This window comes from Falco cherrug, chromosome 19 (genome assembly GCF_023634085.1).
Source record: "Falco cherrug isolate bFalChe1 chromosome 19, bFalChe1.pri, whole genome shotgun sequence".
Taxonomy (NCBI): domain Eukaryota; kingdom Metazoa; phylum Chordata; class Aves; order Falconiformes; family Falconidae; genus Falco; species Falco cherrug.
In genome coordinates, this window is record NC_073715.1 from 2,519,515 (window position 1) to 2,534,422 (window position 14,908).

The 14,908-nt window shown below is 61.9% G+C and overlaps 2 protein-coding genes across 3 annotated transcripts in view; both read left to right on the forward strand.

The window, feature by feature from the left end:
* The window catches only part of OTUD7B (OTU deubiquitinase 7B), a 33,829-nt gene extending 26,146 nt beyond the window's left edge, over positions 1 to 7,683 (forward strand). For both annotated transcript variants that reach the window (XM_055696949.1, XM_055696950.1), the window contains 6 exons: positions 75 to 187; positions 855 to 982; positions 1,630 to 1,779; positions 2,401 to 2,515; positions 3,310 to 3,394; positions 4,874 to 7,683. In XM_055696949.1, the coding sequence (XP_055552924.1) occupies positions 75 to 187; positions 855 to 982; positions 1,630 to 1,779; positions 2,401 to 2,515; positions 3,310 to 3,394; positions 4,874 to 6,166 (1,884 nt within the window). In that variant the 3' untranslated portion in view covers positions 6,167 to 7,683. The remainder of the gene's footprint in view (positions 1 to 74; positions 188 to 854; positions 983 to 1,629; positions 1,780 to 2,400; positions 2,516 to 3,309; positions 3,395 to 4,873) is intronic.
* A 2,534-nt stretch (positions 7,684 to 10,217) lies between these two features.
* The window catches only part of MTMR11 (myotubularin related protein 11), a 6,291-nt gene continuing 1,600 nt past the window's right edge, over positions 10,218 to 14,908 (forward strand). The window contains exons 1-11 of the mRNA XM_055697224.1: positions 10,218 to 10,503; positions 10,625 to 10,746; positions 11,585 to 11,657; positions 11,747 to 11,889; positions 12,032 to 12,324; positions 12,538 to 12,625; positions 12,717 to 12,805; positions 12,901 to 13,022; positions 13,136 to 13,199; positions 13,417 to 13,487; positions 14,149 to 14,375. Coding sequence (XP_055553199.1) covers positions 10,458 to 10,503; positions 10,625 to 10,746; positions 11,585 to 11,657; positions 11,747 to 11,889; positions 12,032 to 12,324; positions 12,538 to 12,625; positions 12,717 to 12,805; positions 12,901 to 13,022; positions 13,136 to 13,199; positions 13,417 to 13,487; positions 14,149 to 14,375 — 1,338 coding nt within the window. The 5' untranslated portion in view covers positions 10,218 to 10,457. The remainder of the gene's footprint in view (positions 10,504 to 10,624; positions 10,747 to 11,584; positions 11,658 to 11,746; positions 11,890 to 12,031; positions 12,325 to 12,537; positions 12,626 to 12,716; positions 12,806 to 12,900; positions 13,023 to 13,135; positions 13,200 to 13,416; positions 13,488 to 14,148; positions 14,376 to 14,908) is intronic.

The following is a 14,908-nucleotide window of genomic DNA, read 5'->3' on the forward strand; positions in this document are numbered from 1 at the left end:
GGAGATTGGAAAATATTTACTTGGATGATTTAGGGTTGTTTTGGGCTTTTTTTTTTTCCATTTTTTTTTCCCAGTCTGGTCTCGTCTACACCGAAGAGGAGTGGCAGAAGGAGTGGAACGAGCTGATCAAACTGGCATCCAGCGAGCCTCGCGTGCACTACGGCACCAACGGCGGCGGCTGCGGGGGGTACGTGGAGGGGACCGCGCTGAAAAGTAATACGGCAGGATACAAAACACAGCCAAGACATTCCTGGGCTCATTCCCAATGAGGGGGCTGGGGGTTGCTGCTTTGCTCCTGTCCAGGGGGGGTTGCAGGGGAAGGGTGAAGGATGCTGAGAGCGAGATGCCCGTGGAGCATCGCGGGAAGCGGCAGCGATAGAGGGAATAGAAACCTAATCCTTGCGCCCGGCGCGGCACCCTGGTAGCTCCAACGTGGGAGGGAGAAAAGCTGAGGGTGTCTGCCCTGCTCGCTCCATATTTCAGGGGTTTGATCGCCGCAGCCGCCCCGGACAAATACCACGTGCGAAAATATTGGAAAATACTTGGATTTACACATCCGAGGCTCTTTAGGTAGGAGCCTCCAGGAGTGCCGCGCAGTATTCCCTGGGTACAGATCCGTGCTGTGGCATAGGACATTTTTTTCAGATTTCTATCTAAAATCTCCAAATTAGACGTAGTTTGATTAGTAATCAAACGTAACGCTGTTCCTATAATCTGCCTCTGCGCGGCTGCCTACAAAAACCTCATTTTGTGCTTTTTTTAAAAGCAACGGTTCAATGTTCCCAAGGGTTGAAAAAATTAATTTCTTGTTTCCCCAACAGTGTTGAAAAAATTAATTTCTTGTTTCCCAACAGCGTTGAAAGCTCGGAGGAGCCGGTGTACGAGAGCCTGGAGGAGTTCCACGTCTTTGTCCTCGCCCACGTGCTGAAGCGACCCATCGTGGTGGTGGCGGACACGATGCTGCGGGACTCGGGGGGAGAAGGCAAGAGCCACCCGCGCGGTTTCCCGGTCCCGGGGGGTGGTGCAGGCTCCCACCCCACATTTCACGGGGTCTTTTTGCTCGGTGGAGCCGGATTTTGAATGAGGGGCAGAGCGTGGGGCGCGGGGGGGGCTGCGGGTGACCCCCATGGAGGGCTCAGCACCCCAGCCTGACCTCGTGCTCTTCCAAAGAGCATCTGCCCGACGCTCGGGGCTTTTCCCGACCTTTTTTGCCCCCACACGTGCGTGTAGAGAGGGGAAATTCCATCCCTGCCTGTCATCTGTTCCATGAACCGACTTAATTTCCCATCAAAATATTTGATTCCGTTACCGTCGTTCTGCGTGCGCGAAATTTGAAGTTGCCTTGCGGAAGAGCGAAGAAGGGTGGTTTGTTTTTTTTTTATAGAAAATAGTTTTTATTTTTGTAGAAACTATAGAAAATAGTTTCATTTTGCAGCTGCCTTCTTCCTGGTGGAAAATAGATGTCTCTTTTGGGTTGTGGTTTCTTTTTTTAGCCTCCCTTGAGCCGGCAGGTAATTGCAGGGGAAAACCTTGAATGAAGCAAATGGCTCGTTCTGGAGCAGTTTCAGTATCAACAATTTGTAATTTTTTAAGCTGTTACGAAAACTAACCACCCTGCTTCCCTTCCAGCCTTTGCCCCTATTCCCTTTGGAGGGATCTACCTTCCCCTGGAGGTACCAGCCAACAAATGCCACCGTTCTCCGCTGGTCCTGGCGTACGACCAAGCCCATTTCTCTGCCCTGGTGTCCATGGAGCAGAAGGAAACCACAAAAGATCAAGGTGGGTGATAAGGGAGATCGGTGTCGTGTCAGCGCGATGCAGCTGGGGGGTCCTGGGGATGGGCAGGGACCCAGGCGAGGGCTGGAGCCCCTCTGCTGCGCGGCCAGGCTGGGGTGGGGGGCTCAGCCCGGAGGGGAGGGGGCTCCGGGGGGACCTTATCCCGGCGCGGGGGACGAGGGGGACGGTTTGAACTGAAAAGGGGAGATTCAGGCTGGGGGTGAAGAAGGAATTTGTTGCGCCGAGGGTGGTGGGACCCCGGCAGGGGCTGCCCGGAGAGGCGGTGGGTGCCCCGTCCCGGTGGGTGCCCCGTCCCTGGGGACACTCCAGTTCAAGCGGGACAGGGCTCTGAGCACCCGCTGTAGCGGGAGGTGTCCCAGCCCAGGGCATGGGGGGCACTGGGGGGTCTTTAGGGTCCTTCCCCACCCAAACCACCCGGCGACGCTGTGCTGATTCCATGACCCCAACCCTTGGCAGCCGCCAAGCGTGTGACGTGCTTGGTGGGCAGGTTTGTCCTTCCAGGCATCACGGGTGGGCTGTCCGCCCCGTCACGGGTGGGCTTTGTGCCCCGTCACGGGTGGGCTGTCCGCCCTGTCACGGGTGGGCTTTCTGTCCCTCCTGCAGCCGTGATCCCCCTGACGGACTCGGAGCACAAGCTGCTCCCCGTGCACTTCGCCGTGGATCCGGGGAAGGACTGGCAGTGGGGGAAGGACGACAGCGACAACGTCAAGCTGGCCAGGTTGGTTGTCCACGGACCGGCGCGGCTGTCGCGTTTACACCACGGATGGGTGGGTTTTTCCATCCCTCTGGCCCCACTCAAAGCTGACGGACCTCCCTGCAACTGGGAGGACTGGGAGGGCAGCTGGCGCTCCACCACCCTTCCTAACTCTGCCGGGGATTACGGGCAAGCCATGCCACGGCGTGGGAGCCGCGAGTTTCCCATCACCCAGCCAAACGTAGTGACTTGTGCATCTGACTTTGGGCCAGGAAATCTAGAAAGTTCCGAGACCAAAGCATTAAAATTCAGCATGGCTTTTACCCCTGCGGTGTCTCATTTTTGAGGGGTTTGGAGCCGGTCAAAAAGACTCTGTCCCTTTGTTTTTAGTGGAACAAATGATTTTTACCCGTGGAAATTTTTGAGAAAACATCTTTCTTTACTTTTCTCTGAAGTTGTTTTTGTGGGGAGGAGAATCATTTTGAAACTGGCTCGATTTAGATCTGTGACATCTGCTTTTTTGTTATTTATCTCGTGTTATCGGTAAGATCATTCTTTGAGTTGGGTTTAATCTGTAGCAAGCTTGATTTTTGACCTTCAGGAATCTTAATTATCCATTGAGCTTTTAACCGAAAGCTTTGGAGATTGCAAAAACGTCCCCTTTGGTCTCACTGTTACAACCTGCTGTGTTCAAACATCATTTTTAACAGAAAGACAACGGGCAAATAGCTGTAAATACAGAGCGGAGAACCTGTTATTAAAATGAAACTTGAACTCACTTTTTTTGTCGTTGTTGTTATCCTGGTTTTAAATTCTAGTGTGACGTTATCGCTGGAAGCGAAGCTGCACTTGCTGCACAGCTACATGAATGTGAAATGGATCACGTTGCCTTGTGACACGCAGGTAAAGAGACGGGGGGGTATCTTATTAACTCCTGAATTATTGAAACCCCCTTTCTGGAGGGCAGCCGGCGTCCCCCCGCTGTCCTGCCCTTCCCGTGGGACCGGCTGTGCCGCAGGAATCGCGGCTCACGCTGCTCTGGGCAGATAACCCACTCGGGTTTTGTGGGTGCCCCTTTTTTCCTGGAGTTTTTTATCCCCATTTTCACTCCCCTTGCCCACGCGAAGCGCAGCCCCCGTGCCCCCCGTGGGGGCTGGCAGCCAGGTGATGCTGCTGCCTCCCCCGCAAACCTGGACCCCGGGTTTACAGCCACCGGGAGCTGCCTTGAGATGTACAGTTTTCCCAGGACCTTTCCTCAGCAGGAAAATTCCCATCCGCTTCCCAAATCTCCGTGGGTGGTGCTTTGGGGGATGGTGGGGGCTGCTGGACAGCACAGGGGGGCTGGGGGGGGGGGTGTCCCTCTTCTGAGGGGAGTTGGTTTGGTCTGTCTGAGACTCTCTGATGCTCACAGCTGCTTTGCTGAAAAATCCCGGCATCTGTCCCCATCCCAGCCCGACTGGGGATGCGGGAGATGGGGGATGCAGTGACCCCAGGGGGGGCAGAGGATGCCGTGACCCCAGGGGGATGCAGTGACCCCAGGGGGGGCAGAGGATGCCGTGACCCCAGGGGGACGGGGGATGCCGTGACCCCAGGGGGATGGAGGATGCCGTGACCCCAGGGGGACGGGGGATGCCGTGACCCCAGGGGGATGGAGGATGCCGTGACCCCAGGGGGACGGGGGATGCCGTGACCCCAGGGGGATGGAGGATGCCGTGACCCCAGGGGGACGGGGGATGCCGTGACCCCAGGGGGACAGAGGATGCCGTGACCCCAGGGGGACGGAGGATGCTGTGACCCCAGGGGGACAGAGGATGCCGTGACCCCAGGGGGATGGAGGATGCTGTGACCCCAGGGGGATGCCGTGACCCCAGGGGGACAGAGGATGCCGTGACCCCAGGGGGATGGGGGATGCCGTGACCCCAGTGGGACGGGGGATGCCGTGACCCCAGGAGGGGCAGAGGATGCCGTGACCCCAGGGAGACGGAGGATGCCGTGACCCCAGGGGGACAGAGGATGCCGTGACCCCAGGGGGATGGAGGATGCCGTGACCCCAGGGGGATGGAGGATGCTGTGACCCTAGGGGGATGGGGGATGCCGTGACCCCAGGGGGTTGAAGGATGCCGTGACCCCAGGGAGACGGGTGCCCGCTGCACTCTTGGGTGACCAGAGTGGGGATTTTTTGGTGCCCCCTCCTCGTTTTCCAGCTTTTCCCATGAAACCTCCAGCGAGGTCAGACCGTTGCAGACCTGCATGTGACGCTGAGGGTCGTTCAAACACTGTCCCCTCCGTTCCCTGAGCAAGCGCCGCCGCCTCTGTTTCAGCCTGAAAACTCTGATCCAAGGAATTTCCTGGACTTTGTGTTTATTTTTTCTTTCTCTCTAGGCGCCTCTGGCCCAGCCGGAATCCCCTACAGCCTCCGCGGGCGACGATGCTCGTTCAGCTGTGGAGTCGGGCGAGTCGGACAAGGAGTCGGTCTGCAGCAGTTCGGCAAGCAACGGCGGCGGCAGGGCTTGCAAGGACAAAGAGAAACCAAAGAAAGACCGAGAAAAAGAGAAGGAAAAAGATAAAAAACGGGCAGACTCGGTTGCCAACAAGCTGGGCAGCTTTGGCAAGACTTTGGGAAGCAAGCTAAAAAAGAACATGGGCGGCTTGATGCACCCCAAGACGATGAAGGGAGGCGTGAGCAACGGGCAGGGAGACACCCTGGAGAAGAAGAAGAAAGGATCCTTGAAGTCAAGGAAAGGCAGCAAAGAGGAATCTTCCCAAGGAGACTTGTCAGCTCCTGTGGAGAAGAGCTGCCCGGGTAAAGCACCCCCCGAAAAGCCGTCGGACCCCTACAAGTACAGCAACGACGTCCGGCTGAGCCTGAGCATCCTGCGCGCTGCCATGCAGGGGGAGCGCAAGTTCATCTTTGCCGGCCACCTCAAGACCAGCAACCGGCACCAGTACCAGGAGGAGATGATCCAGAGGTACCTCCTGGATGCCGAGGAACGCTTCCTGGCCGAGCAGAAACAAAAGGAGGTGGAAAAGAAGGCGCTGGGGAGCGCTGCCCCTGCCAAGAAGCCGGAGCCCGAGGCGAGCGCCCACAAGGGCGAGGAAGCGATGCTCGGCCCCGCTTACCCCCCGCCTCCCCCCGCCTACCCCCTCCAGACCCCGGATCTGGCCGTCGGCGCTAAAATAACGGCTTTTCCCTCTGGCTATTCGGGCGTTTTCACCTTTCCCAGACCCTCCCTGGTCAGCGGGGGGGAGGGCTCGCACCCCCCCGGCTACCCAGATGGCCGGCGGCAGGTAGCCGGGGGGTCCTGCCTTCCTCCCTACGCCACCTTACCCCGGCACTGCCCCCAGGCGCGGGCGAACCCCCACCAAAGCAGCCCCCCCCAGCTGGGGAGGTTCTCCCCCACGGACATGGACATCCATCCCAGCCTCCCGGTGGGCTCAGCCTGCCTCCCCCCGCACAGCAACGGCTACAGGGACCCCCCGGAGCAGGACAGCGCGCAGAAAGGGACGTCGGCGGATAAAAATAAAAGCCGGCTGCTTTATAACGTGCAGCAGACCAAATGCAAGCAGCCGAACTGCAGTTTTTATGGACATCCAGAAACTGGGAATTTCTGCTCCTGCTGTTACAAGGAGGAGCTGAAGCGCAAGGAGCGGGAGGCTGTGGGGCACAGGTTCTGAGCGCTGCCCCCGGCGCCCACCTTGGGACCCCTGAGAGATGGGGAATGCAATAATATTGGGGTTTTGTTGTTTTTTGTTGTTAAACATCCCCCCTCCACCCTCCTTTCCCTGCCTGTGGAAGGAGGGGAGCGGGCCGGAGGGCTGAGAAATGGGGGTTTGGCTGAGGTGATGGAGGCGATGCGGGGAAAGGGGGGGCGGGGGGAGGCAAAGCAGCCCCCCGCTCCCAGAGCCGCTGCCGGAGGGAGGAGGATGCTTTTAAGAGGCTTCTTCAGGCGAGGGGCGAGCAGGATTAGCAGAGGCCGTGCTTGGGTTGGAGTACGGGGTGGAAAAGTTGGGGGGGGGGGGGGGGAATCCTTCAAAATGATCCAATAAACCAGACCAAAGCTTTCGGAGAGGGGGGGCAGGGGGAGCAGCCCCCCCCACCGGGTCCTTCCAGCCGGATTCTGCCGTCACTAACCGCTCCGAATCGAGCGAGTTCAGTTTGAACGTCCCAAACCTTTGAATCGCGACATTATTTATGGTTTGAACCCCGGTTTTATTTTATATTTCTTCTTTTTTTTTTTTTTTTTTTTTTTTTTTTGCTGGTACTGAGCGAAACTTCATTGGAATTGGACTTGGAATTGGGACATTATCGGGATTTTGGTTATTTTTTTTTCGGTTGAATCATCGGAGCCTGGCTCCGTCGGATGTTGCTGAGCCGTTGTCAGCAGCGGGCTCAGGGCTCTAACCCGGTTGGGGTTTTTAAAATATTATTTTGAATCTTTCTTGGGGGTGGGAGGGAGACGGGGGGGGCGGTCACAGTGCTCGAGTGGTTTGGAGGGGTTTTTTTGGTTTTTTCCTGCAGAAGTATGTGCAAAAACCCTTCTGGTCGCGGGGCGGTCGACCCGACTTAGTAAGAAGGGAGAGAAGCGAGGTCAGTGTCTCCAGCCAGCAATAACCGTCGGCGCGGGCAGGTAGCGCGGACACGGAGCATCCCGCGGCACCGGGAGGTCAATCCGGCCGCCCGCATCCCTCCGGAGCCGCGCGCCCCCAGCCATAATTCTTTTTTTTTTTTTTTTTTCTACTTGAGCAAAGCTACTGCCGTACTACCTCCGTTCTGCTGAATCGAATTAACTCGGCTCCATTTTGCTGAGCCACGTAACCGACCTTAGGCTGAGGAATATTCAACGATATTTTTTTGGATAATAGGGCTAAAGAGCGAGACGTTAATTAAAAAAAAAAAAAAAAAAACACGAACCCGTAACTAACTTGATGCGATGTGGTCCATGACGTTCCCTTCTCCCCCCGCATCCCAGCCCCTGCGGCGTCAGATGCGCCATACGCTCCCCTTCACGTCTTGCAGGGTGGGTTTAACTTTAGCACTGCAATGTTTGCACAGATTTATTATTTTTATTCTAATTTTTTTTTTTTTTCGTAACTACAGCTCCCAAACCGGACTCGATCCTGTATAGAGCAAGGTTCAGCGTTTTACCACGTGAAAATAAAACATGAGTTATTACCGAGAATTCAAAGCTTTACACCATTCCCTCATTATTTTATTTTATTTTGTTTTATTTTTGGTTTTTCAGAAGGCATACAACTATGCAATCCCTTCCTGTCCGATCCTGCCCGCTGCCCTTCCCGGGGAGAAGGGATGCGATCCGGGCGGAGGCGGTGGAAGTGTACTTAACCCCGGAGCATCACCCGAAGCCTTACTACACCGCTACCTAAGGCTTGGTTCTAGCATACCACAACATACATAATTTAAGGTATATCTAAAACCCCCACAAATCCAGGTCGTTTTCCAGAGGTGGGGCCGGTGTGATGCTGAGGGCTCAGGTCAAGCCAGGGAAGATGCTTGTCGGTGACGGTCCCGGTGATGGTGTCACCAGTTGAAGCTCCCAAGGGCTTTTGCACCCCGGGGTGGGCACCAGCGCCCGGAGGTGACGCGCAGGGTGGCTCATCCTCATCTCGGAGCAAACAGCGAGGAAATCATCCCCCGACCCGCAGCCGTTCTGGCGTGCTTGAACCCAGAGCTGGGACATGCGGCACCAGGGGGGTTCTCACCACGGTTACCCCGCACCATCGCCCGGCTCCCCCCGCTATTAACCTAAAATCTTGAAAAAGCCAACAAAACCCGGCTGCAGCGGGGCGCTTGGCTCACAGACCCGTTCCAACCGTTTCGTTTTTCCGTAACGGGAGCGGCGGCGTTACTGCGGTTTGGGGAGCATCCTCCCACGGCGGCAGCAGGGGCTTGGGGTGCTCTGTGCCCCCCAGCACCGACGGCGGGAGGCGAAGGGCACCGCTCCACCAGTGGCTCCTGGGATCTGGGGGAGGAATTTCTCCCCGTTTTGGTGGCCCTCATCCTGCCGCGGCGCGGGAGCTGGGGGATGCTGGAGGTTGGGGGGTGACCTGCTGGCTCGGGGGGGGGGGGTCCATCCTGGCGCTCCAGGCGGGAAGTGAGGGGCTGCCGGGAATCCCGGCCACCGGAGCAGCTGAGGCGTAGGGGAGCTTCGCTTTGATCTTGTGAAGGCGACGGAATCCTGTGGGATATTGTTTTGGGGGGGGGAAAAAGAAAAAACAGGGAATGCCCAGCAGCAGGTATCCCTTCCGTGCATCCTAGAGGAAACTCCTCTCGGATCCCTTCTCGGCAGGGATGCCGTCACCCCAATTCCTCTGCCAGGTTTTCTTGTCGTTGGTAGAATCTGTAGCTTTTTGAAAAATCCAAACTGGAGGGGTGGGGGGAGACCCCCGACCTCCAGGCAATGAGGAGGAACCTTCGAGGGGTGTTTTCCCAGAGCCAGGAGGCCCCGCGATTCCAGACCCACGAAGGATTTTTTCAGGTCATTTTTGTTTCCTTTATGGTGAAACTAATTGTTATAATAATTTTAATTTTTTTTTTTCCTTTTTTTAAGGGACTATTAAATACAAATTATATTTATTGAAAGATACCGACCATCCACCAGCTCCTATTCATCAGCGCGCGGAAGTTTTCGGGATGCGGGACTGGATATTTTTCCAGCACCGATATTTTTATATTTTTGGGGGGGGGAGATGGGGAACAAGAAGGACTCTCACTCCAAAGCACCTTTCAGGGAGGCAAAGCACCAATCCTGCCCCCAGGAGGGGTTTTCTCCCATGGGGATGCTGCGACTTCATCCCGAGGGCTTAAACTAAGTGCACTTAATGGTGTCGTGGGCAGAAGCGTTGCTGCTGGGGGGTTGATGAAAGATTTTCGGGAAGGGTCCCCAAAAACCCGTCCGTCAGCCATTTCTTTTACTGAACAAGCGTCGCCCGTTGCTGCCGTTACCAGCGCCGCTGCGGGGAAGGCCGGTGGGATGCTTTGGTTAGCGCTAACCCAACAAGAAGTGACCTGAATTAATTCCGCACTCGTTTATTTGCAACATTTTTTTTTTAATTAATGATTAGGTGGGGGGTGATGCTGCTATTATTTTTTTTTTTTTGACGCCTTGCCAGCACCGCTGGAGCGAGCACTGATGGTGCGGGGCAATGGGGCTGTACACCGCATCCTTCGTTAATGCTACCATAGATTCATTGACAATAAATAACGTTCAATTAATTAAGCCCTGGGCAGCGGCTGTGCCTCGTTCCTCCGCTTCGGCCCCAACGGGCTCGGGGGGTCCCAGCCCCTCCTGTCCCAAATCCCTGCGGGGATCCCGCTCTCCGTCCCCTCCTGCACCCAATTATTGGGGGGTTTTCTCCGCTGTGGGGTGCTGGGAGCTCTGCGCACCCATCCCGCACCGTGCGTCCCCTCGGGGTGCTGGGAGCTGCGCACCCATCCCGCACCGTGCGTCCCCTCGGGGTGCTGGGAGCTGCGCACCCATCCTGCAGCGGGCTCCGGGCCGTGCCCTGGGGCTCCCCATGGTCCCGGGGGTGCGGGCAGGTGCGGGGGGCTGCGGGCAGGGTCCGGGGCGGGAGGGGGTGGGGGTGGGGTGCGGGCAGGGTCCGGGGGTCCCGGCAGGTGCGGGCAGGTGCGGGAGAGGTGCGGGCAGTGCGTCCCTCCCGCTGCCGCTGCTCCGCCCCGCTGGGAGCCCGAGCTGGGAGCAGGAGCGGGACCGGGAGCAGGAGCGGGACCGGGAGCAGGAGCAGGAGCAGGAGCGGGACCGGGAGCAGGAGCGGGACCGGGAGCAGGAGCGGGAGCAGGAGCGGGAGCAGGAGCGGGAGCAGGACCGGGAGCAGGAGCGGGACCGGGAGCAGGAGCAGGAGCAGGAGCCGGTGCCGGTGCCGGGCGGTGGCGCTCGGGGCTCCCCGGCTGCTCCGGCCGGTCCCGCCCGGCCAAGGTCCCTCCGCCATGAGCCGCCGCCGCCGCCGCCGCCCGGCCTTCCCCGGCCTCCCAGGTAGGGCCGGGCCGGGCCGGGACCGGGCCGGGGCTGGGATGGGGCTGGGGCCGGGCTGGGGCCGGGGGCTGGGCCGGGCCGGTCCCGGTGCGCTCGGCCCCGACCCGCGGCGCTCCCACAGGGGAGCTGGTGCTGGAGGAGGCGGCGGGGGCCCGGCCCCGCAGCGCGGACACCGACGGCCCCGGCCCCGGCCCCGGGACGCTGCTGTGCACCAACCGCCGCCTGGCCTTCCTGCCCGCCCGGGTGCGCCCGCCGCCGGCACCGGCCCGAGCATCGGCCCCATCCCGGCACCGGCCCCTGAGAACCGGCCCCATCCCGGCACCGGCCCCTGAGTACCGGCCCCGGCCCCAGCCCCATCCCGCTGCATCCCTGACCCCATCCCGGCCCCATCCCAGCACCATCCCAGTTCCAGCCCCATCCCTGACCCCATCCCTGACCCCATCCCGGGCCCTATCCCAGAACCATTCCAGCTCCATCCCTGACCCCATCCCTGACCCCATCCCACTGCATCCCTGACCTCATCCTGGCCCCATCCCAGCCCCATCCCAGTTCCAGCCCCATCCCTGACCCCATCCCTGACCCCATCCCACTGCATCCCTGACCTCATCCTGGCCCCATCCCAGCCCCATCCCAGTTCCAGCCCCATCCCTGACCCCATCCCTGACCCCATCCCACTGCATCCCTGACCTCATCCTGGCCCCATCCCAGCCCCATCCCAGTTCCAGCCCCATCCCTGTACCCATCCCTGACCCCATCCCACTGCATCCCTGACCTCATCCTGGCCCCATCCCAGCCCCATCCCGGTTCCAGCCCCATCCCTGACCCCATCCCTGACCCCATCCCTGACCCCATCCCACTGCATCCCTGACCTCATCCTGGCCCCATCCCAGCACCATCCCAGCCCCACCCTCAGCCATCGGCCGCAGACCCGCCGCGCTCCCTGGGGACCCCCTCGCCACCCCCCTCGCCGTAGGACACCAGGGGACAAGGGGCAGCCGTGGGGCCCAGCACCGGGGCAGAGGCAGCGGGGTCCCGGATCCAGCCCCCTGCCCTTCCCGGGGTGACCCCCTGCCCCCCACAGCCCCCCGGTGCCCGAGCCTTCCTCCCCAGCGAGTACGACGTGGCGCTGCCCTGCATCTGCGAGCTGGTGGCAGGTGACAGCGGCAGCCCCCAGCCCCGTAGGATGAGTTGGGCCGGGCTTGGGGGGCACTGACAGCCGCCCCCCCCCCCTCACCCACTGCAGCCAGCAGCTTTGCCAAGCCCAAGGTGCTGACGGCCACCTCCACCCTCAAGTTCATCCCTGAGGAACTGGCCGTCTTCTGCCGGGATTTCCGCCTGCTCCGCTTCTACTTCCAGGAAAACGGGTTGGCTCCGCAGGCATTTCGGGTGAGCTGGGGCCGGGGGCGGGGTGCTGGCAGTCTAGGGGGGGCTGGAGAGGTTGTGGACCCTCCATCTGGGGTGCCCCACGGCCTTGGTGCGGGGGTCGGGGGGCTCGTTCCCCATCCTGGCACCTGGATTCTCCTGGCAGGTGGCCAACGCCATCGCCCAGGCGCGGGAGGCGGCGTGGCTGGGGGGTGACGATGAGGGACGTGGTGGCTGCTCCTGCCCCACCGAAGATGAAGGCCGGCTGGAGGAGGAGGAGGATGAGAATGAGGAGGAGGAGGAGGAGGAGGAGGAGGAGGAGGAGGAGGAGGAGGAGGAAGGCTCGGCTGCCACGCTGCTCTTCGAGAGCCTGCGCGACTGGGAGAAGGAGCTGAAGCGCCTGGGTGCCGCGGGCTGGAGGGTCAGCGCCGTCAACGAGCGCTTTGACATGGCCCCCAGGTACGGGGGTACGGGGACCCCCCCAGGCCCCCCCCCTGCTGCTGGGGGGGGGCATGGCGAGACCCTCCCCCTCCAGGGGCGGCAGTGAAGGACTGTGGGGAGAATCATCCCGTCTGCCCCATGGCTGGGGGGAGAACACCCTGTGAAATGGCACCCCAGGATTTGGGGGGCGTGGGGGGCGCTGCCCCATGCCCCCCCCGCCCCCCCCCACAGCCTCCCCCGGTACCTGTGGGTGCCCAGCGGGCTCCTGGACCACGACCTCAAGCGGACCTTCGCCCACTTCGAGGAGCACCGGGTGCCTGTGAGTGCCCTGGGGGGGTGCTGGGGGGGGGGGGGAGCAGCAAGGGGCTGGGGGGTGACACGGGGGGTGTCCCCCCCCCCCTCACCCGCAGCGCCTGTGCTGGCACCACCCGGGCGGCAGTGACCTGCTGAGAGCCGCCGGCTTCCACGCGGCCTCAGAACCGAGCAGCGAGGACATGAGGTGAGTCCTGCCAGGGGTCCTGGGGGGGGGGGGGGGGTCTAGGGGGGGTGCCACCCCCCACCCTGACCCACCGGGGGTCCCTGTCCCCGCGGCAGGTGCCTGGAGGCTCTGCTGCTGGGGGGCCGGGGGCCCTGCGTGCTGGCCGACACCGCCGAGCTGCCCACCCTGGCCGACATCCAGCTCGCCCACCTCAAGCTGCGGGCGCTCTGCCTGCCCGGTGAGTGGGGCTGGGGGCTGGGGCGGGGGGGTCCCCACCGGATCCCCCCCCGCCCCATCACGGGGCTCCTTCTCCTCTGCTGACCCCCCCCCTCCTTTGCCGGGGCGAGGCAGGCGCGGCGGCAGAGGAGAAGTGGCTGTCGGCGCTGGAGGGGACGCGCTGGCTGGACCACGTGCGGTGAGCGGGTGGGAGGGGGGGCATCTTTTTTGGGGGGGGGGCGAACCTCACCCTAAAACCAGCCCTCCCCGTGGCAGAGGGTCCTCCCAGCGGTGGGTGCAGGATGACGGGGGCATTGCCGTGGGTGCGTGACACCCCAGGGTGGGCTGCAGACCCCCAGGCAGGTGGCCGTGGTGTTTCGGGGTGCCCTGACCCCCCCTTTTGCCCCCCCCCCCAGCACTTGCTTGAGAAAAGCCGTGGAGGTGGTGTCGCTGCTGGCGGGGAGACGCTGCTCCGTCCTCCTGCAAGGTAGCACCAGAGAGGGGCACCGGGATGGGACTGGGGGGCACTGGGATGGGCTTGGGGGGCACCGGGATGGGGTCGGGGGGCACCGGGATGGGGTCGGGGGGCACCGGGATGGGGTCGGGAGGCACCAGGATGGGGTTGGGAGGCACCAGGGTGGGGTCGGGGGCACTGGGATGGGGTTGGGGGGCACCTGGATGGGCTTGGGGTCACAAGGATGGGGTTGGGGGCACCAGGATGGGTTCAGGGGTACCGGGATGGGTTAGGGGGTCACCAGGATGGGATCAGGGGGCACTGGGATGGGACTGGGGGTCACCGGGATGGGATCAGGGATCACTGGGATGGGAATGGGGGCACTGGGTTAGGTAGCACCGGAGGGGGGCACCGGGATGGGCTTGGGGGGCACCGAGATGGGACTGGGGGGCACTGGGATGGGACTGGGGGTCACCGGGATGGGATCAGGGATCACTGGGATGGGAATGGGGGCACTGGGTTAGGTAGCACCGGAGGGGGGCACCGGGATGGGCTTGGGGGGCACCGAGATGGGACTGGGGGGCACTGGGATGGGACTGGGGGGCACTGGGATGGGCTTGGGGGGCACCGGGATGGGGTCGGGGGGCTGTGGCACACTGGGGACCCCCCCCCCCACCGCTTTGCCCCCCCCCAGAGCCGTCGGACCGGGACCTGAACTGCCTGCTGTCCTCGCTGGTGCAGCTGCTGGGGGACCCCCACTCCCGCAGCCTTCCCGGCTTCCAGAGCCTGGTGCAGCGGGAGTGGGTGGCCGCCGGGCACCCCTTCCCCCACCGCCTGGGGCTGCTGCGCCGCGACACCCCCCGGCAGGAGGTCAGAGCCCCCCGCGCCCCCCCACCCCCTCCCCATCGTGGTGGGCGACAGGCACGTGGGTGGGTGCCCCCCCCCGGCCTCGCCGCCCCCTCCCCGTCGTGGTGGGTGACAGATACATGGGTGTCCCCCCACCCCAGGCCCCCATCACCCCCTCCCCATCGTGGTGGGTGACAGATACATGGCTGTCCCCCCCACCCAGGCCCCCATCACCCCCTCCCCATCGTGGTGGGTGACAGATACATGGGTGTCCCCCCACCCAGGCCCCCATCACCCCCTCCCTGTCGTGGTGGGTGACAGATACATGGGTGTCCCCCCCACCCAGGCCCCCATCACCCCCTCCCCATCGTGGTGGGTGACAGATACATGGGTGTCCCCCCCACCCAGGCCCCCATCACCCCCTCCCCATCGTGGTGGGTGACAGATACATGGGTGTCCCCCCCACCCAGGCCCCCATCACCCCCTCCCCATCGTGGTGGGTGACAGATACATGGGTGTCCCCCCCACCCAGGCCCCCATCACCCCCTCCCCATCGTGGTGGGTGACAGGCACGTGGGTGTCCCCCACCCCAGGCCCCCATCACCCCC